A 21946-nucleotide genomic window follows, 5' to 3' on the forward strand; every position below is an offset into this window, starting at 1 on the left:
ACAGCAAGTGTAAGAAATCCGGATAGGGGGCCGGGAGTAATAGGATCGTATATAAGAAAAAGACCCAAAAATCAGGATTGTCCTCATAAAATTGGGACATGTGGTCACCCTGCGCGGCCCTCACCCCTGGCCAGTCAGACTGTGGACTGTTTTCACAGGGCTCACCAAAATGTTGCTGCATCCTTGATGCTATTTTCTCATTCAATCTCTGAACCCACCTCAGCGTAACTCAGAGGTGTGATGGCTGGAGCCGAGGGCGCCGTGGCTCTGGGTTTACCCTGGTATAATGGCGATCAGGATGTGTCCCGTAGGGGTGCTTGGTCCTTAGGCTGAGCCCTACTGTGGAATCCTGCTCGGGATGTGTTTTTCCTTGCACCAGGGTTCCATGTGTGTTTACAAAGTGCCGCTTCCCGACGACATCACCAAGGAGGCAGGATACGACCCCAACTTTGGCATGTTCCAGGGGATTCCAAGCAATGACCCCATCAACGTGCTGGTCCGAGTGTATATCGTGAGGGTGAGTGTAACCTGCAGGACAGCGTGAGCTAGGTGGTCCGTTCCAGGGATGTGTTAAAATCAATGGGCTTAAACTCTTCAGGGAGGGGCGACTGGGCAAGAGGGGAGGAGGAGCGGCGCTCTATGTCAAAAACAGCATTCCCTGTTTCCAAGCCACTGCCAACACGTATGAAGATGATCTTGAATGCTTACGGATCAGTGTCCTAACAGATAGAGCACAGGATGAGGCACGAGTTGGTGTCTGCTACAAACCACCACTTCACACTCGGGAACAGGACGACAGCTCCTTAAGCACCTATCTCTAAAGCAGTGGTTTTAAGGCCGTGGGTTGAGAACTGCTGCTCTAAAGTGTAGGTAAAAAAGCTGTGTCATCACACGGAACTTCGATTTCAGAGACACATGTTGGAGGTGTCATGCTGCCAGTGCTAAAACATCCTCGGAATTTCTTAGGAGTATAGATGATAATTTCCTAACTCGAAAAGCGTTTCCACCAACATGAGGGAATTCTGTGTTAGACCTTATCCTAAACAGATAAAGGGGAACTGACCATAGAACTGAAAATTAAGGGTAAGTACAGGTGATCATGACTCGATCATAGTTTTAATGTGCAAATAGAATAAAGTCCAGACCAGTGACACATACACTTGATGCTTTGAAAGGACCAGTTTCACAACACTGAATAAAATACTGAGCCAAATCAGCCGGGAGGAAGAATTAAATCAGACAAATGTGAGTGATCATTGGGAATTGTTTAAGAACACTTTACTAGATACCCAAAAAGCTACAATTCCACAGTCAATGAAGAAGATTGTGCTTGTTAAAAAACCAACCTGGTTACAGGGTAAATGTAGACAACTATAACAAATGAAAAAAATGGGAAGTTGATAATAATGAATATAAATTGTACACCTCTACCCCGATATAACGTTGTTCTCGGGAGCCAAAAAATCTTACCGTGTTATAGGTGAAAGCACATTATATTGAACTTGCTTTGCTGCGCCAGAGTGTGCAGCCCCACTCACCCAGTGCACTGCTTCACCGCGTTATATTCAAATTTGCATTATATCAGGTCGTGCTATATTGGGCAATTGTAGACAATTGATAAGAGAAGCAAAAGGACACATGGTGAACTCTATGGCTAGCAGAGTTAAGAACAATAAGAAGGATTTTTTAAAAGTATATTAGGAACAAAAAGAATCCCAACAATGGTACAGGTCCATTTCTAGATTTAAAAGGTAGAATTATCACTAATAATGCTGAAAAGGCAGACATTTTCCATAAATATTTCTGTTCTGTATTTGGGAAAAAACAGATGATGTAGTCAGGGGTGGGCAAACATTTTGGCCTGAGGGCCATATTAGGGTTCCAAAACTGTATGGAGGGCCAGGTAGGGAAGGCTGGGCCCCCCAAACAGCCTGGTTCCCGCCCCCTATCTGGCCCCTCCCACTTCCCGCCCCCTGACTGACTCAGAATCCCCGACCCATCCAACCCTGCCCTGCTTCTTGTCCCCTAACCACCCCCTCCTGGGACCCCTGCCCCAACCGCCCCACTGGGACCCCAACACCCCCTATCCAACCCCTTCTGTTCCCTGTCCCCTGACTGCCCTGACTCCTATCCACAACCCTGCCCGTTGACAGGCCCCCCAGGACCCCACCCCCTATTCAAGCCCCCCTGCTCCTTGTCCCCTGACTACCCCCTCCCAGGACACCCAGCCTCTAACTGGCCCCCTGGGACCCCACTCCTTATTGATCCCCCCCATAAGCCCCCTTCCGAATGTGTCCCTGCGAACATGGCCGGAGGACTCAAGAGGAGCAGGGGCACCCGTGCAGCCGGAGAGAAGTGACCATTTCCCCTTCAAAGCACCGCTTCTGTCCGGCCGGCTGCGCGGCTGCCTGGTGCTCCTCCTGAGTCCTCCACCCGCGCTCCCCGTGCTCCCAGCACCCGCACCACCCGACTGCTCCCTGAAGGCTGCGGGTGAGCCTCCCTCCCTGCTCTCCTGCCTAGCGCAGCCCCACAGCACAGTGAGATGAGGCTGCGGGGAAGGGAGGACAGCTTGGGAGGAGCTGGGAGCTGGCCTCCCTGGCCGGGAGCTCTGGGGCCAGGCAGGACGGTCCCGTGGTTCCGGATGTGACCCGCGGGCCATAGTTTGCCCATGTCTGATGTAGCCATATCATGTAATACTCTTTCCATTCCACTAGTATCTCTGGAGGATGTTAAAGAACAGCTTCGAAAGTTAGACAATTTTTAAACAGCAGGTCCAAATAACTTGACTCCAAGAGCACAGGCACCAACCTCTAATTGCACCAGTGGGTGCTGACTCCCCCTCTGCCCCCGGCCCTGACCCAACTCCACCCCTGCCCGCCTCCTCCCATCACCATTCCAACCCCTTCCCCAAAGTCTCAGCCCCAACTCCACCCCCTCACTGCCCCTATTTGAATCCTTCCCCAAATCCCTGCCCCGGCCCTGCCTCCTCCCCTGAGCGCTCTGCGTTCCCCCTCCTCCCCCGTCCCTCCCAGAGCTTATTTCAGCTGTTTGGTGGTGGCAAGTGCTGGGAGTGGGGACGCCCTGGGAGTGGGGACGCGGCACGCTCAGGGGAGGAAGCAGAGGGAGTGGAGGAGGTGAGGTGAGGTGGGGAGGGGCAGGGAGCTTAGCTGGCGGTGGCTGCAGAGCACCCACTAATTTTGCTCTGGGGCTGGAGCACTCACAGAATTGGCGCCTATGTCCAAGAGTTTTAAAAGAGTTGGCTGAGGAATGCGCTAGGCCATTAATGTTGATTTTCAATAACTCTTGGAGCACTGAGGAAGTTCCAGATGACTGGGAGAAAGCGAATGTTGTACCAGTGTTTTAAAAGGGTAAATGAGATGAACTAGGTAGTTATAGGCCAGTCAGCCTGACATCGATCCCAGGCAAGATAATGGAACAGCTGGATATGGGACCTGATTAATAAAGAACTAAAGGAGGGTAATGTAATTAAAGCCAATCACCATGGTTTTATAGAAAATAGATCATAGAATCATAGAATATCAGGTTTGGAAGGGACCTCAGGAGGTATCTAGTCCAAACCCCTGCTCAAAGCAGGACCAACCCCAACTAAACCATCCCAGCCAGGGCTTTGTCAAGGTAGGCCATAAAAACCTCTAAGGAAGGAGATTTCACCGCCTCCCTAGGTAACCCATTCCAGAGCTTCACCACCCTCCTAGTGAAATAGTGTTTCCTAATATCCAGCCTAGACCTCCCCCACTGCAACTTGAGACCATTGCTCCTTGTTCTGTCATCTGGTACCACTGAGAACAGCTGAGCTCCATCCTCTTTGGAACCTCCCTTCAGGTAGTTGAAGGCTGCTATCAAATCCCTGCTCACAGTCTCTTCTGCAGACTAAATAATCCCAGTTCCTTCAGCCTCTCCTCGTAAATCATGTGCTCCAGCCCCCTAATAATTTTTGTTGCCCTCTGCTGGACTCTCTTTAATTTGTCCACATCCCTTCTACAGTGGGGGGGACCAAAACTGGACGCAATACTCCAGGTGTGGCCTCACCAGTGCTGAATAGAGGGGAATAATCACTTCCCACAATCTGCTGGCAGTGCTCCTACTAATACTGCCAAATATGCCATTAGCCTTCTTGGCAAAAAGACACTTTGTTGACTCATATCCAGCTTCTCATCCATTGTAATCCCCAGGTCCTTTTCTGTCAAATAACTTGACAAGAGCATAAGAATGGCCGTACTGGGTCAGACCAAAGGTCCATCTAGCCCAGTATCCTGTCATTCAACTGTGGCGAATGCCAGGTGCCCCAGAGGGAATGAACAGAACAAGGCAATGATTGAATGATCCATCCCCTGCCGTCCAGTCCCAGCATTGGCAGTCAGAGGCTTTGGGACACCCAGAGCAGGGGCTGGTACACGTTTTTGATGAGATGACTAGTTTGGTTGAGAGAGGTAATAGTGTTGATGTAACAGACGTTGGACTCGGTAGCACAGGACATTTTGATTAGAAAACTAGGCCGATATACAACATTTAATGGATCAAAAACTGAACTGATAAGACTCAAAATGTAACTGTAAATGGGGAATCATCATGGAGCGGATGTGTTTCTAGTGGGGTCCCCATGTGACAGTGCCCACGCTTGGTGGGCACCTCACCACCACCTGCCCTTAAACATGATGCAGCCTTGTCTGTGAATCAGGTCCCTGAATCCACTGCCTCTGGCAACGCAAGCCCTGCCCTCTAGCCCTCTGCAGGTCTCGCTGTCTCTGTGCACATGCCAAGCCCTGGCCCACTCTGAGCGTTCCCAGTCATGTCCAGCACCCTCTCCACTGACCACTCGCAGAACTAGGAGGGCTGCCCTCCCCAAAGGAACAGGCCAGGCCAGCTTGAACGTTTCAGCTCAGCCAGCGTTCTGCTGAACACCACAGCTCTGAGATCTATTGATAGTGACACAGGAATAAGTTAATTAGCAAAGACTAGAGATTCGGGAGACAGTGAGGGAGGATGTTGGAAACAAAGTGTTACATAGCAAATAAAAGCACAACACACTTCCTAGAGACTAAACGTAACTACCGGGTTAACCTCCTGTCTAGAGAATTTCTCTCACCCAAAGTCCCCTGCAGCCAAGGTTGGCTGAGATCCGTTTTTTGTGAACGTAAACACACTGTCCGTTTCCTTCCTGGGTGCAGGATGAGGGCAGGGTCGTCTGTGCCTCCTCAGTGTACCCTCAAATTCCACTGTTGTTCCTCACAGACAGGCTTGTGTTTCCTGTGCACTGCTTTCCCTGTTGCCGTCACATCTCTTCGGTAACAGTTGACTGTGTATGTAAAATGGGCATCCAGGGTGCTAGCTCACGCTGCTTAATCTACATCACGACAGAGGAATGCACATTTCTTACTTCCTGTCCTATGGAAAACCTGTCCTTCGTCTTTGCTGGTGACTAATACCTTGATGCAGACTTTAAAACGTATTTCCAGTATATATTCAAATTCCTTACATAGTATCTCTGTACACATCTATAACTGATGAAGAGGACAGGTCGCTTGGTAAGCTGGGCGCAAACAAACAATATGCATTTTAATACGGCTAAAGGTAAATGTATCCATCTAGAAACAAAGAATGAGGCTGTACTTACAGGATGAAAGCAGTGACTCGGGAAAGGATTTGGGGGAGGGGGATGGAAACAACTGAAGCTGAGATCCCAGTGTGACACAGGAGCCAAAAGAGCTAATTATCAGAGGGGTGGCCGTGTTAGTCTGGATCTGTAAAAGTAGCAAAGAATCCTGTGGCACCTTAAAGACTAACAGACGTATTGGAGCATGAGCTTTCGTGGGTAAATACCCACTTAGTCGGATGTAACATGAAAGCTCATGCTCCAATACGTCTGTTAGTCTATAAGGTGTCACAGGACTCTTTGCTGCAAAAAGAGCTAATGAGATCCTGGGATGTATAAACAGGGGAATCTCAAGTAGGAGCAGAGAGGTTATTTTTCCTCCGTATGTGGCACTGGTGCAGCTGCCGCTGGAATCTCGTGTCCAGTTCTGTACCCACAGTTCAAGAAGGATGTTGATACATGAGAGAGGGTTCAGAGAAGAGCCATGAGAATGATTAAAGGATTAGAAAACCTGCCTTATAGTGATAGACTCAAAGAGCTTCAGCCACAGGGAACAAATATTTGACAATGGGCTCTCCAGTGTAACAGAGAAAGATCTAACAGGATCCAATGGCTGAGAGTTGAAGCTAGACAAATTCAGACTGGAATTAAGATGTACATTTTTAACATGGCAGATAATTAACTATTGGAACAGTTTCCCAGAGGCCATGGTGGATTCACCATCGCTTATCATTTTTAAATCAAGACCGAATGTTTTTCTAAAAGCTCTGCTCTAGTTCAAACAGGACTTGTTTCAGGGAAGGTCTGTGCTGTTCAGATTATCACTTTGGCCCCTTCTGCCCTTGGGATCTACGAATCGATGAGAACGTGGGGCCATACTGTGAGGGGAAAGAGTCAGAGGAGAGTGAGAGGTTACAAAGAAGAGGAGAGTGGGCATGAAGGAGCGCAGAAGATGAGATGGGATGGGCTTACTGGGGCACATGGAGGTGTTATAGGAGGAGAGTGGATGAGAAATTTCTGCATCTGTTCCAGGAGAAGGAGGCAAGAGTTGTAGGAGAACCAAGGGGTCAACCAATGAAATGAATAGACAGCAGATTTAAACCAAATGGAGGGAAGCATTTCTTCACACAGTGCAGTCAGCCAGTGGAACTCCTTGCCAAGAGATGTTGTGAAGGCCAAAAGTATCACTGGGTTAAAAAAAGATGGGTTAGACACAACATATCCTGCCTCTTGGTGGGGACATTAGACTAGCTGACCCTTGTGGTCCCTTCTAACCCTCTGGTTCTATGATTCTAAGAATGAGATAAGTCCCTGGAGGACAGGTCCAATGGCTATTAGCCAAGATGGTTGGGGGATGCAACCCCATGCTCTGGGTGTCCCTAGCCTCTGACAGCCAGAGGGAGAATACTGGGCCAGATGGACCATTGGGCTGACCCAGCTACGTTCTTCCGATGGGCGGAGGGAAGTCATGTCGCAGTTTGTCAGTTTTCTCTTGGAAGAAATGGAGGGAGGGGAGGTTTGAACAGCAAGAGACTTGCAGCCACCCTACATAAAGTGAACACATGGCTGATGTGGGCCATGTGTGCCCAGGGCAACCCCGAGGGGACATCGTGTGTCTTGTGTCTTCCTCACAGGCCACCGACCTGCACCCAGCCGACATCAACGGGAAAGCCGATCCCTATATCGCCATCAAGCTGGGCAAGACAGACATCAAAGACAAGGAGAACTACATCTCCAAGCAGCTCAACCCCATTTTCGGGAAGTAAGGCACTGCGGCGTTATTGTGGTGGCCACAGCTGAGATTGCTGGGCGAGGGCTAGTTTGGATGCAGAGTGGGAGACAGGCCCTGCCCTGAAGAGAGCAAGCAGGGTCAGGAAGAGAGCCCAGGACTCCTCAGCACTAGTCCAGTGGTCTAGGCACTGGCCCATCCTGCTGGCCTGTCTCCAGTCCTGGCCAGTGCCTTCAGAGGGAGGCAGAGAACCGAGTCTTGGCAACCAGGGAGGCTGGAGTATAAAGTCTAGGGTAGGAGAGGAGCAGGGACGTAGAAGAGCTGAGCGGGTGGCTGCTGTCAGCCGCCCAGGGGACGCTGAGGGTTGGTAGATTTCCGGTCATGCGGCAAGGAGCCAATGGAGATCAAGGCCCTGTTGTGCTGTGCTAGCCAAATCCAACGCAAGAGACAGTCCCTTTGCCAAGGAGCTTGTGATCGAAACAGAGCAGTGTGACAAAGGCAGGCTTGGCGTCCCCATTTCATCCAGCGCCGGGTTTATGGTGCCGGGCCCATACTCAGAAGGGGCACCAGTACCCAGACTATGTCCCCACCCCCATTCAGCCTCACCCCCCCACACTCGCTCCTCTCCTCCCCTCCTCACCCCCTACTTGCTCTTCTCTGTTCACTGATTGCTCCTCTCTGCCCCCTCTGTGCCTCGCCCCCCACTCACTCCTCTCCATCCCTCCCCCCCCCACTGCTCACTCCTCTCTGTCCAGTCCCCATGCAAATGATAGGTGGAGCCTGGGGGGAAGAGGCTGAGTGGGGGCGGGGCCTCAGGGCAGAATGTGGGCGGAGCAGGGGCGGGGTCTCGAGGCAGAGTGCAGGCAGAGTGGGGGCGGGGCCTCAGGGCAGAATGTGGGCGGAGCAGGGGCGGGGTCTCGAGGCAATGTGCAGGCAGATTGGGGCGGGGTCTCAGGGCAGAATGTGGGCGGAGCAGGGGCGGGGTCTCAGGGCAGAGTGCAGGCAGAGTGGGGGCGAGGTCTCAGGGCAGAATGTGGGCGGAGCAGGGGCGGGGTCTCAAGGCAGAGTGCAGGCAGAGTGGGGGCGGGGTCTCAGGGCAGAATGTGGGCGGAGCAGGGGCGGGGTCTCAAGGCAATGTGCAGGCAGATTGGGGCGGGGTCTCAGGGCAGAATGTGGGCGGAGCAGGGGCGGGGTCTCAGGGCAGAGTGCAGGCAGAGTGGGGGCGAGGTCTCAGGGCAGAATGTGGGCGGAGCAGGGGCAGGGTCTCAAGGCAGAGTGCAGGCAGAGTGGGGGCGGGGCCTCAGGGCAGAATGTGGGCGGAGCAGGGGCGGGGTCTCAGGGCAGAGTGCAGGCAGAGTGGGGGCGAGGTCTCAGGGCAGAATGTGGGCGGAGCAGGGGCGGGGTCTCAGGGCAGAGTGCAGGCAGAGTGGGGGCGAGGTCTCAGGGCAGAATGTGGGCGGAGCAGGGGCGGGGTCTCAAGGCAGAGTGCAGGCAGATTGGGGCGGGGTCTCAGGGCAGAATGTGGGCGGAGCAGGGGCAGGGTCTCAAGGCAGAGTGCAGGCAGAGTGGGGGCGGGGTCTCAGGGCAGAATGTGGGCGGAGCAGGGGCGGGGCCTCGGGGTGGAGTGTGGGGCAGAGCCTTGGGGCAGAGCCGGCTGCCAGGTGGGCCAGGGCCATTGGCAAGGGTGGGGCCTGCACCGAGGCCCAGGGGTAAATGCTCTTTCGTTCTCTCTCCTCCCCGTTCCCCAGGTCGTTCGACATTGAGGCCACCTTCCCCATGGAGTCCATGCTGACGGTGGCCGTGTACGACTGGGACCTGGTGGGTTCTGACGACCTGATCGGGGAGACCAAGATCGACCTGGAGAACCGATACTACAGCAAGCACCGGGCCACCTGCGGCATCTCACAGACCTACTCCACGTACGGAAACACCTCCCACCTCGGGCCCTGCCACTCCAGTGCCCTGACAACGTGGGGATGAAACTGCCCCTGGGCCGAGCGTCAGCCCCGGGCCTATACCGCCCCGAGCCCAGCAGGGCATGTGGAATCACGCAGTGTGCTACTTACCACCGGGCCTGTCTGCTCCTGAGTGGGGCACCCCACGTGGAATAGCAGGAAAGCAGGGCAGGATCAAGGGCATCAGCAGAGGGTGCATAGGCACTCCAAGAGTGGACACGTAAGGCCAGGACTGAGGAGCAGGGCAACCCAGAGGGAGGGCAAGTGGGGCAATTTTCCGCAGGCCCTGGGCCCTGCAGGGGCCCCCACGAGAGTTTTTCGGGGCCCCTGGAGCAGGGTCCTTCACTCGCTCCGGGGGCCCCAGAAAACTCTCACGGGGCCTGGGCCCCCAGAGCTTCTTCCACTCCGGGTCCTTGGCAGCAATTCAGCGATGGGGGGGTCCTTCCGCTCTGGGACCTGCCACCAAAGTGCCCTGAAGACCTGCGGTGGGAGGTCCTTCCACCCTGGGACCCACCGTTGAAGACCCCAGGCCCCCTGAATCCTTGCACTATTAAATTTCATCCTATTACTATTACTCCAGTTTACAAGGTCATCCAGATCGTCCTGTATGATATCCCGGTCCTTCTCCGTGTTAGCAATACCCCCCAGCTTTGTGCCATCCACAAACTTTATTAGCACATTCCCGCTTTTTGTGCCAAGGTCAGTAATAAAAAGGTTAAATAAGATTGGTCCCAAAACCGATCCCTGAGGAACTCCACTAGTAACCTCCTTCCAGCCTGACAGTTCACCTTTCAGTACGACCCGTTGTAGTCTGCCCTTTAACCAGTTCCTTATCCACCTTTCAATTCTCATATTGATCCCCATCTTTTCCAATTTGACTAATAATTCCGCATGTGGAACCGTGTCAAATGCCTTACTGAAATCGAGGTAAATTAGGTCTACTGCATTTCCTTTGTCTAAATAATCTGTCACATTCTCAGAGAAGGAGATCAGGTTGGTTTGGCACGATCTACCTTTAGTAAAACCAGCTATGTGTGGGGAACCCAGGGCAGGGACCGCAAGGGCTGCAGTCCGGCATTGAGGGGCACCGGCAGATCCATGTGTGGGGCACTCAGGGCTGGGAGAGCGGGGGACATTTGCACAGTCCCTTCCCGTATGATTCCCGGTTCCTTCCAGCCCCAGGGGAGCGGGGCCGGCCCCTTCTCCCTGGGCGAGTTGGAAGCGGTGAGATCTGCAGAGGCTCTCCCTGACCCCAGCCCTTTGTTCACAGCCACGGCTACAACATGTGGCGGGACCCCGGGAAGCCCACGCAGATCCTCGCCAAGCTGTGCAGAGAGGGCAAGGTGGACGGGCCCCACTACGGCCCCGGAGGGCGGGTGAAAGTCGCCAACCGGGTCTTCACCGGCCCCAGGGAGATGGAGGATGAAAACGGTAATGGGGCCGAGGGCGCGGAACTCAGCTGGGTGGGAGGGCTGGGCTGGACAGCTGCATTGCTCCCTCCACCCCTGCTGCCCGTCAGCTGGCTTGAACTGGTTATGTGGAAAGTAGCTGCAGTGTCTGATCTGGGGCAGCCCGACCCTTCCAGAATCGTGGGGTTTCTCTGCAGCTACCCCCTGCCCGGTCCTTGCAGACGCCTGCCCACACCTCCCCTGCTCTGAGCACCCCCACAGGTCAGGCAGCGAGCGTGCCAGCAAATCGAGCGCCTGCTTTGCAATGGAGAGACGAGGCTGGGGGTCAGCCTGGCCTGGCCGGGCAGGGGGCACTGGGAGAGGCCTGACCCAAAGCCCCCTGAACTCAGTGATCTCCTCCTGACTGCTGGGCTTGGGTCACGCCCAAGAGGTGAGCTAGCCCATGCTCTGTGCCCTGCGTTCTCCTGCCCCGGGCTGGCTGCGGGGAGCGCGGCCCGGCCGGCCCAGCTCAGCACTCGCTCTGCGCACACAGGTCAGAAGAAGCAGACGGACGAACACCTGGCCCTAGCGGTGCTGCGCCAGTGGGAGGAGATCCCCCGGGTGGGCTGCAAGCTCGTCCCGGAGCACGTGGAGACGCGGCCGCTGCTAAATCCCGACAAGCCCGGCATCGAACAGGTACCGCCCGCCCTCCTGGCATCAGAGTCACTGGCTCAGTGCCGGGGGGGATGGAGAGGTGAACGCAGCACCCCCTCTCGCCCTCGGGGAACGCCAGACCTGCTAGCCTAATGGGTTCCCATGTGCAAGGCAGATCTAAGGCCATATGGACCAGCCCCATCCCATCCCTCAGCTGGAGAATCCTGCAGGGAGAGCCCTTCCCACAAAACATCACCCCTGGGGGCAATAATAGCAATTATCTCTGCCTCCCAGGCCCCAGCACTGTCTGATTAGCTCCCCCCCACCTTTCCATACCTTCCCAAGCCCCTGTTCTCTTGTGCTCCCCAAGTCCACAGCTGTGCGGCCCTGGCTGCTTTCCTCAACCCCAGGCCCTGTTCTCTACCCTCATGCACTTGTTTCCCCTCCAGCTCCACCCTGCAACCCCGACCCATGGCCACACCTCTCCCCGCCCTTCCCACCAAACCCCATGTCCCCTCGGTACCTCATTTATTGCCTCTCATCTACTCCCTGGGCAGGCGACACTCGGGGGTGGGGGAGCAGGGGGTGCAGCTGAGCTCCCAAGCTGGCAAAGATCTCTGCGAATATGGCCTGCCGTGCCTGGTGCTGCAAGGCGGGAGGGGAAGGATCCCAGGAAAGGGAGGGGAGGAGACAGCAGGGGGGAGCTAACTGGGTCTCCCCAACATTGCAGGGCCGGCTGGAGATGTGGGTGGACATGTTCCCCATGGATATGCCAGCACCTGGCCCTGCCATCGACATCTCTCCCAGGAAGCCGAAGAGGTAAAGAACCGAGTGGTCGCCTGGGGCCAGCCCACACCCCTTCCTCATGCTGCCACGTGAGGAGCGATCCCTCCAGCCCATGCTCCTGGCCCCTTGATTTGGGAGGTGGCTGGGAATCGGGATGTCACGTCCTCCGTCTCCTGCTCCCACCGGCTGCCCACAGGGAGGCAGTGTACGTGAGGCCCCAACTAGGCACCGAGGCGGAGTTAGCGCCTGCAGGGCCTTGAGCTTCTGTGGCCAGAGAGATAAGGGCCTGATCCAAAGCCCAGTGAAATCAGTGAGGCTCCTTCCACTGGCACTGGGCCAGGTCTGCCAGGGGAGCAGGAGAGCTCAGGACCAGGGCGTGAGCCAGCCGCAGGAGGGGAACAGAGAGTCTGGGCAGGGAGGGAGAAGAGGAACCGGTGCTGAGCAGCAGCCCTTGAACCAGCGCTGGGCCCTTCTCACCGTGGCCAGGGCAGGGAAGCAGGTTCAACAGCTTCCAGCACCAAAGCGCCTTCTGCCCGCCTGCCGCCGGGAAAGCTGAGCCAGGGCCCTGCCGTCTGTTCCCGATCGCGTCTAGTGGCCAGGGCCAGACCTGAGTGATGTGAAACACCTAGCAAAGCCCCCGCCCTCTCTGTGCCCACGTGTGAGTGTGAATGTGCCCAGCCTGCACGTGAGACAGAGCCGTGCCCCGAGAGCCCCGTCCATCAGCGACGAGGCTGCAGCCTGGGGGCGTTGCAGCCCAGGGTGTGATGCGTATTATCATCAGCTGCTGTGAGTCAGCATCCCTGGCAGGGAACCACTGCAAGGAGCCACCCCCGGTCACGCCTGCTGGAGCCCTAAACTGTGTTAATTATGAATCTGTTACTCAGCTGCGTGCTAGGGGCCTCGGCTGGGCCCCTGCCCAAATGAGCCTACAGGAGAGGGGGCTCCCTAGCTATGAACCCCACAGTGCGACCTAGGGGACATGGGCTCTGGCTCCTCCCAGCTCCCCGGCCCCCAGCTGGGCCAGGTGGTAGGGCTCTGCTGGAACATCGGGGCTGCAGGGATGCTGGTTTGAGCATGGAGGGGAAATTCTGCTCCCATTGGCCCCTGGTGCAGCCCTAGGGACTTCACCTGAACTGTGCAGATGTCTATTTTGTGGGCCCAGGTGCCAGCGGCTGCTGCAGCAACAGGCTGCCCTGCTCCAGCCCCTGAACTGGGAGCAAGCTGACCAAGCCCGGGAGCGGGCTGCCTGCCCAGGTCCCCTGGCCGGTGTCTGGCAGGACATCAGACTAGCGCGTCCTAATGGCTCCTTCTGGTCTGAAACATCTGCAAGGCCCAGGACCGGGCTGCCATGCAGCTCACAGCTGAGACCTCCTCGTGGGCCTGCACCGTGGCTCCCCTCAGGAGAGGGGTCCTGTCCCGGGGAGCCGATCCCAGCACCCCACCGGCTCTGTGCCGTTCTGCCCCACATTTCCCCGCCAGCCTCGCCTCACCTCCTTGTCTCCCTTCCAGATATGAGCTTAGAGTGATAGTGTGGAACACAGATGAGGTAATCCTGGAGGACGATGATTTCTTCACTGGGGAGAAATCCAGTGACATTTTTGTCAGGGGGTAGGTACAGCGCGGCACCGGCGCCTCGTTCCGGGATCCCACTGGCGCTTGGTCTGGGGGCCATGGGGGTGAATAACAGACATTCTGCTTCTTTGTTTTGCCTCTGTGTGTGTCTCCCCTCCACCCCCCTTTGCCGAGTCTGCTCCGCGCCTGGTGTGGGCTGTCCCTGTGTTCCCGCCCCGCCGGCCGCTAGCTATGAGCTGTGGGTGATAATCTGGAACACCGACGAGGTGCGGCTGGAGGACGATGCTTTCATGACAGGAGAGAAGATGTCTGACATCTATGTCAGGGGGTAACGGACGAGGCCTTGCCGCCCAGCCCCCCTCCCCTTCAGGCTGTGCAGAGGGACACGTGCCCGCTCAACCTGTCCTGAGTGTCACCGGCATTCCTCACTGCTCCACCCAAAGCCAGAGCGTGGGGATCTGGGGGGATCAGCCAGGCCTGGCCCGATATGGCTGGCCCTGGGCTCCTCCCAAGCCCATTCAACTCCAGCGCCGAGTTAACTCCAGTTCCACACACCGATGGGTTCCTTGTCATGACCAGTCCCAGCAGCCAGGGGTGAATTTGGTGTCCATGGCCCCATTAGTTCTCCCAACGCTGCTTGGTGCCAGCGCTGAGCCAGGACTCGTCTGGTTCCTGGCTAGTGTCTGTGGCACTGCCACGTTCATTCCCCTTCCGGGGCCCGATGAGGCACTTAATTCCTGGTCTGATGCCCGATGAGTCCAGCAGCTGGTTAGTTCCGCATCTGGTGCCCAGTTGCCGTTACATGGTGAGCAGCTGCTGAGAGCTGCTCTCAGCCACTCGGCGGGCACTCCCTGTGCTCAGCGTGCGCACTCCCTGCGCTCAGCATGGGCACTCCCTGCTCAACGTGGGCACTCCCTGCCCTCCGTGGGCACTTCCTGTGCTCAGCGTGGGCACTCCCTGCCCTCCGTGGGCACTCCCTGCTCAGCGTGGACACTTCCTGCTCAGCGTGGGTACTCCCTGCGCTCCATGGGTTTTCCCTGCACTCAGCGTGGGCGCTCCCTGCGCTCCGTGGGCACTCCCTGCTCAGCGTGGGCACTCTCTGCGCTCCATGGGTATTCCCTGCTCTCAGCATGGGCACTCCCTGCCCAGCGTGGGCCAGGCGGCACTGGGTGGCTCCGGATCTGCAGCTGAGCCCTGCACTAAGATCGACCTTGCTGTGGTTGTGACACCCAGTTCATGCTGTTCCAGTTCCAAACCCTGACTACGGGTATGTCTACACTGCACTTAAACCCCCATGCCTGACCCATGTCATGCATGTGGGGCTCAGGCTGTGTGGCTGTTTAATTGGGGTGTAGCTGACCTGGCAGGCTCTGGGACCCCATGAGCAGGGAGCCTGTGTCACCACAGATCAGGGCAGTGTAAACTATGAATTGCCTTGGGCTGGAGCTTCCCAGGGAGTTCATCATCATTCGCCATCACACTCACACAGGGCGGCCGGGGGGGGGGGGGGTGGGGGGCGGCTGGGTTGCCTCTGCTAGCTTCATGCTAGGCAAATAGTTAATGTGTAGATTTCTTTTCACACCTCTGAATGAGGAATTCCCGGCCCCCCAGCCTGGCCACCTCTCTGCATCTCTCCCCCCCCCCTGCTGAGCCCTCTGCATGGGGCTAGGCTTTCATGCCATTACTCTGCAGGGAGGGGTCCCTGGGATAATGGGGACATGTGGCATTAGGCAGGGGAGTGGAGGTTGGGTACAGAATTTGCAAGGGCCGCTGATGGGTGCAGGGCAGAAGGGGCAGCTTGGGTTGCTGAGAAGTTTTGGGGTTTTGTAGTGAATAATCATCAGTTGAGATGCTGAGGCCAAAAGACTTAACACACTCCTGGGCTGCACAACGGGGATCTGGAGTAGGAGCCAAGAGGTTATTTTGTGTCTGTCTTTGGCACCGGGGCAGCCACTGCTGGAATCCGGTGCCCAGTTCTGGTGGAGTCGCTGTTCAGGAATGATGTTGCTACGTCGGAGAGGAGTCAGAGAAGAGCCATGAGAATGATTAAAGGATTAGACAGCGATAGACTCACGGAGCTCAATCTATTTAGCTTCCCCAGGCGAAGGTTAAGGGGTGACGATCCCAGCGATACCCGGGGAGCACAGATTTAATCGTGGGCTGTTCAGTCAGCAGGGAAAGGGCTAACAGGAGCCAATGGCTGGCAGTAATTCAGACAGGAACTAAGGCATCATTTTTTCATAATGAGGGTAATTAACCCCAGGACAATTGCCCAAGGGTCAGGGTGGGGTCGCCAGCACTGGCGATTTTTAACTCAAGGTTGGATGGTTTTCTAGAGCCGCCGCAGGCTTCCTGGGAAGTGCCCTGGCCTGGGTTATCCAGGAGGTCAGATGAGATGATCACACTGGTCCCTTGGGCCCTATGAATCTGCAAACCCGCCCTCCCCACAGCCACCTGGTGCCCCCTGTGCCAAACAGGCAGGCCCCCGAAGCAAGAGTCACTAACCATAACCTGCAGATCCTCAGAGACTCCCTGCAGGCGGAGTGACAGCGTCACATACCCCAGGGGGTCTCCTCTCCAAGGGGGCAGGGGTGCAGAGACACGTGTGGGGCCAGTGTAGCTGATGGTCGCACCAGTGTCCTCCAGGGCCTGGCCGTCGGCAGGTCCCTAGCAGGATGTCACTGGTGCAGGTCCCATCTTGCTGCTGAGTCTGTTTGCTGGCAGCGTTGCTGGAGGAACAAAGCATAACTAACACACACACACACACACACACACACACACACACACACACACACACACACACACACACACACACACACACACACACACACACACACACAGTCTGTCACTTGTAGCTTACATGTTCCCTTCCTCAATCCCATCCCCCTCCTCCTCATGTCCCCTTGGGCCGCCCGGGTTCTCCCAGCCTCCTGGGTGCGTGGCCCCTGCTGGCCCTTCCAGAGAGTCATTGGGCCCCTGCCCTTAGTGGTCGCCTGTTGAGCTCTGGGCGATCAGCCCCATTGGTCAAGCCCCCAGCCCATTGCTGTGGTCGTTGTGCCCCTGTTTTCTGTGTGTCTCTGGGCTGCATGCTGCAGCTGAGGGGCTCTCTTGCAGCTCCTTGGCACGGGGGTTGGGGGGAGCGTCTGGTTGTCCCGTTGCTCCCTGTGACCAGCCCCGTCCCCCTGCCCGACTGTCTGGTCCCTGCAGGTGGCTGAAGGGCCAGCAAGAGGACAAGCAGGACACGGACGTGCACTACCACTCGCTCACGGGCGAGGGCAACTTCAACTGGCGCTACGTCTTCCCCTTCGACTACCTGATGGCGGAGGAGAAGATCGTCATCTCCAAGAAGGAGTCCATGTTCTCCTGGGACGAGACCGAGTACAAGATCCCGGCTCGCCTCACCCTGCAAGTCTGGGACGCCGACCACTTCTCTGCTGATGACTTCCTGGGTGCGTAGGTGGGGGGGGTGACGTGCTGCCAGGCCTGGGCAGGAGGCCGCGGCGGGGCAGGGAGAGCCGTGCAGCACCAGGCCGGCGTCGGGGATCTGCTCTGTGTGCTGTTCGCGGCTGGGCAGGCGAGGCTGGAGGGAGAGGGTGAGAGGATAGAGAGAAGGGAGGCAGCCCCAGGAGAGACCCTGGTGGTCGGAAGCCACCAAAGGAGCTGCTGATCTATCAGGACGGGAGACCCCCCCCAGGAGCCCAGCGGAGAGGGAGAGCAGGGGACGAGAGCTCCAGGGGACCAGCTGGCACTGGGATGGCTTTTGTTTCTCCCCGGCAGGGGCCATCGAGCTGGACCTGAACCGCTTCCCGCGCGGGGCCAAGACGGCGAAGCAGTGCAGCATGGACATGGTGACCACCGAGGGTGACCTGCCCCTGGTCTCCATCTTCAAGCAGAAGAGGGTGAAGGGCTGGTGGCCCTTTGTGGCCAGGAATGAGAACGACGAGCTGGAACTCACGGTGAGGATGCCGGGGAGCGGGGCACTGCTGAATGCAGCACAGCAGGGTGAGCCTGGCCTGTCACTACCAGGAAGGGCGCTGGCGGAGCTGGGCATGGGGGGGCCCGGGACCAGGCCAGCAGGGGGCTGCGGGTCAGGACTGAGGGGCGCTGGTGGAGCTGGGGTGGGGGCCCGGGACCAGGCCAGTGGGGGGCTGCAGGTCAGGATTGAGGGGTGCTGGCGGAGCTGGGGGTGGGGGGCCCAGGACCAGGCCAGCCGGGGGGCTGCATGTCGGGACTGAGGGGTGCTGGCGGAGCTGGGGGTGGGGCCCAGGACCAGGCTGGGGGGGGGCTGCGGGTCGGGATTGAGAGGCGCTGGCGGAGCTGGGGGTTGGGGGCCCGGGACCAGGCCAGCGGGAGGCTGCGGGTCGGGATTCAGGGGCGCTGGCGGAGCTGGGGGTGAGGGGGCCAGGACCAGGCCAGCAGGGGGCTGCAGGTCGGGATTGAGGGACGCTGGTGGAGCTGGGGGTGGGGGCCCAGGACCAGGCCAGCGGGGGGCTGCAAGTCGGGATTGAGGGGCGCTGGCGGAGCTGGGGTGGGGAGCCTGGGCCCAGGCCAGCGGGGGGCTGCGGGTCGGGACTGAGGGGCGCTGGCGGAGGAGGGCCAGGACCAGGCCAGCAGGGGGCTGCAGGTTGGGATTGAGGGGCGCTGGTGGAGCTGGGGGTGGGGGGCCCAGGACCAGGCCAGCGGGGGGCTGCAGGTCGGGACTGAGGGTTGTTGGCAGAGCTAGGGGTGGGGAGCCTGGGCCCAGGCCAGTGGGGGTCTGCAGGTCGGGACTGAGGGACGCTGGCGGAGGGGCACCAGGACCAGGCCAGCGGGGGCTGCAGGACAGAAGCGATGGGTGACTCATTCCCATGAGGTTGGGCTCCACAGGGCTGGAGAAGTTTGGCTCCTTGTCTGACCCATGCGGCTCTCGGGGCTGGGTGCTCTGCCCAGTCGCGTGGCAGGTGCAGCCAGAGCAGCCGGTCCAGCTGTAGCCAGGAAGTGCAGAGCCCCGTGGAGCTGAGATCGGAGCGAGCCACAGGCAGCCCGACCCGCACTGCCTGGCCCTGGGCACGCCGCTGGCTCCGCTCTCTGGTGCTGGTAGATCCTGGGAGCGGTGAGACTGTTTCTTGGGGTCAGGGGGGTGTTACGGTCACCCCCGCCAGCTCAGGTGATGTGCGCTGGGGGCAGCTCTGCTGGGAGGATTCGGCACCTTTCCAGCCGTAGGCCCCAGGACGGCATCCCAGGCTGCGGGATGTTCCCCCGTCCCCCAGGAGCTCTCAGCCAGGGTTGTCCTGGGCCCCCGAGCGACTCTCTCTGCTCCCCCAGGGCAAGGTGGAGGCTGAGCTGCACCTGCTGACAGCGGAGGAAGCGGAGAAATCCCCCGTGGGGCTGGCCCGCAATGAGCCCGACCCACTGGAGAAACCCAAGTAAGTGACGGGGCGGCAAGGGGACCAACAAACATCATGCCTGAGCCTGTGCGGTCCTGGGAGTGGAGGAGGCTGAGGATGTGGGGCAGGCAATGGGGATGAAGGCTGGGTAGAGAGGGGGGTTAGGTGCATGGAGCTGATGCTACACGGCAGGGAGGGGGCTGGGTAGCTGGCGGGGGCACCCCATGATACGGACTGTTATCCCCCCATACACATCCAGTTCTCTGTCTCTGTCAACCTTTCTTTCCTGCCTTCCTTCACCTTCTCCCTGTCACTCTGGCTGCCCCCCTGCACCCTCCCCAGCCGCCCCAACACCAGCTTCATCTGGTTCCTGAACCCCCTGAAGTCCATCCGTTACTTCATCTGGCACACGTACCGCTGGCTCCTCCTGAAACTCCTCCTCCTCCTCCTCGTGCTCCTCCTGGTCGGCCTCTTCTTCTACTCCATGCCGGGCTACCTGGTCAAGAAGCTGCTGGGGGCCTGAGGCACCATCCCTTTGTCCATGGTACTTCCCACCCCGGACACCCGGGGCACATTTGCTGGCTGAGCTCACTGGAGGGGACCGTGAAGGTGTTGGGTGCGCGGGAGGGGACTAAGGTGGGGCATAGTTGGGCTGCCAGGGGCCCTGGCCAGTCCCATGGGTGACTCATTGGAGACTGGCCAGCGGGAGGCCGGCTAGGTCTCCCGGGGCTGATGAGCAGCTAGGTTAGGGCAAGGCGGGAGCTGTCGGGAATTTGGGGCACAGCCAAGGGACAGGGGAACTGGCTCAGCCCAAGGCAGGCGGGTGGCAGGGGGAGGCACAAAGACCTGGTGGTGGGGTGGGGAGAAGGCTCTTCCCCTACACGGGGGCCTGGCTGTGTCTAATGCTGCTAACCCGGGCCGTGCGGCTCTTCCTCCCCACCCCCCCACCCGCCCGCCTCCTGCTGCCCGTTGGCCAGTCGCCCCGACACCTCCTTCATCTGGTTCCTGAACCCGCTCAAGTCCATCAAGTACCTCATCTGTACCCGCTACAAGTGGCTCATCATTAAGATTGTGCTGGCGCTGCTGCTCCTCATCATGGTGGGACTTTTCCTCTACTCCATGCCCGGCTACATGGTCAAGAAGCTGCTGGGAGCGTGAGGCCGCCTGGGGCCGGGGCCACGTACCCACTTGCCATGCGCAGCGGCCTGGCTGGGACGGCGCCAGGACTGGGCTTGTGGGAAGAGCCCGCAGCTTCTCCTTGTTTGCGTTTCCTTCTGCGCGGCTCCCTTTGGTGTAGTTCTCTCCTGAGGCCGGAGGGAAGGACGTTGGGCCTGGGGCACTGGGGTCCCTAGCACTTTCCCTGGGTGAATGCAGCTGACCAGGTCAGCAAATACAGGGCAGCCGAGCTGGCTCTAGGATTACACTCCCCACAGCTAAGAGCCTCTTAGCCAGGCCCAGTTCTGGCTCCCAGAGCCCCAGGAGGCCAGTTGCCCACGCTCACGGCTGGCCTGGCGGGGGCGGAGGGGGACGTGGTTTGTTCCACAGCCAGCGCCGCCCTGGGGAGCAGGTGCCAGGGAGAACGGGGGTGTTGCACCCCGAGAGGTCACATCAGAAGAGCCTGAGGGGAGGAACCGTGGGACTCTCCAGACAAGCAGCCCCCTCTGTTCAAGTCCCCCAGCCCACAATCCCATGCTGGCTCGGTGGCTGCCCATGACCAAAGCCCCCAGGCAGGGGTGACAGTCACCCCGGAGGCAGTGGAGAAAGCAGCAGCAGAGCCGGGGAAACATGCCCAGGCTGTGAGGAGGCAGCTCTCCAGGCTGCCTGCTGTCATTGTGTGGGGTGGGCCAAGACCCAGCCTGGGCCTGTTTTCCAGCCCCCCTCCGACACCTCAGCCACTCCATGGGGGCCGGTGCACGGCTTGTGTGGGAATCCTTTGGTGCGGGCTGGAGGGCCACCCAGCATGTCCCTTTTCTAGCCCCGATGCCCAGTAAATGCAGCAGGGCCTGTTGCCACAGGGGAGCCTGGGAGGGTCCCTGCTGTCCCCAAGCCCTGCTAACGCTTGGCCTGACGTGTTATAGCTGTTCCCTTCCCCCTGGGCCTGAGAGCCGTGTCTGGTGTTCGCTCATTTCTGGCCCTGGGTCTGAGCCACTCGCTGCCGGGGACGAGAGCCACCAGCCCAGGGGCCACTTGGGGTGGGGGTAGGGGTGGGGAGCCTCTTTCATTTGTTTTTATGATGTTTGTGTTTTATCTGACAATAAAAAAGAGGAAAGAAAATAGAACTGCCCCAGTTGTGGGCCTGGTGTGGTGCTGGGAGCATCCCAGGGCCCCTGTCGAAGGTGCTGGCTGCCCTTTGGAGCGTGGCTTAGCCACTCACTGCATAGGCTGGTGGGGGGCAGAAGGGTGCCCCCAAATTCCAGCACCACACCTGCACTGTGCATGAGTGAGGTGCAGCCGGGCGGGGTGGGGGGAGTATGACCTAGTCAGGCAAGGCCTGGGAGGCTGTAGCCTACATCACTCTCCCTCCCTGTGCCTAGATTGGTTGCTCCAGTGGAGCGGGGAAGGAGCCCTGCACAATGGTGCTGGTGAGATTCACGCCCCCCCCCCCCGCCCCGTCCCGACATTGCAGCAGCTCCATGTTTACATGGCAGGGGCAGGGGGTCAGTGAGCCGCACACGACCCTGCCCTGATCCATGGACCCTGCAGCAGGCATCGGGCCTTGGCCTGTTGGCTTGTGTGGGGGAAGGACCCCCGTGGAAGTGAGCTGTGTCAGTTAGTGAAGCAGGGACGTGCTCTCCCCAGCCGTGCAATGCACGTGCATCATATCCTACTTGCAGAGCTGGGCCTCGCTTTGCACAACACATCCCTGGGTCATGCCGGGCCCT

The 21946-nt window shown here is 58.4% G+C and overlaps 1 protein-coding gene across 10 annotated transcripts in view; it reads left to right on the forward strand.

The window, feature by feature from the left end:
- Window positions 1-21239, forward strand: part of OTOF (otoferlin) — a 206911-nt gene extending 185672 nt beyond the window's left edge. For 5 of the 10 annotated variants that reach the window (XM_050948690.1, XM_050948693.1, XM_050948694.1 and 2 more), the window contains exons 36-47: window positions 380-517; window positions 7249-7376; window positions 9092-9262; window positions 10569-10729; window positions 11240-11382; window positions 12071-12159; window positions 13636-13734; window positions 16906-17147; window positions 17476-17654; window positions 19003-19103; window positions 19407-19608; window positions 20042-20139. In XM_050948690.1, the coding sequence (XP_050804647.1) occupies window positions 380-517; window positions 7249-7376; window positions 9092-9262; window positions 10569-10729; window positions 11240-11382; window positions 12071-12159; window positions 13636-13734; window positions 16906-17147; window positions 17476-17654; window positions 19003-19103; window positions 19407-19587 (1632 nt within the window). In that variant the 3' untranslated portion in view covers window positions 19588-19608; window positions 20042-20139. Of the gene's footprint in view, window positions 1-379; window positions 518-7248; window positions 7377-9091; window positions 9263-10568; window positions 10730-11239; window positions 11383-12070; window positions 12160-13635; window positions 13735-16905; window positions 17148-17475; window positions 17655-19002; window positions 19104-19406; window positions 19609-20041 lie in introns of all 10 variants that reach the window. The other 5 variants (XM_050948699.1, XM_050948692.1, XM_050948695.1 and 2 more) reach the window with 2 other exon arrangements.
- Window positions 21240-21946: the final 707 nt, after the last annotated feature.

Source organism: Gopherus flavomarginatus, chromosome 4 (assembly GCF_025201925.1).
Source record: "Gopherus flavomarginatus isolate rGopFla2 chromosome 4, rGopFla2.mat.asm, whole genome shotgun sequence".
NCBI lineage: Eukaryota > Metazoa > Chordata > Testudines > Testudinidae > Gopherus > Gopherus flavomarginatus.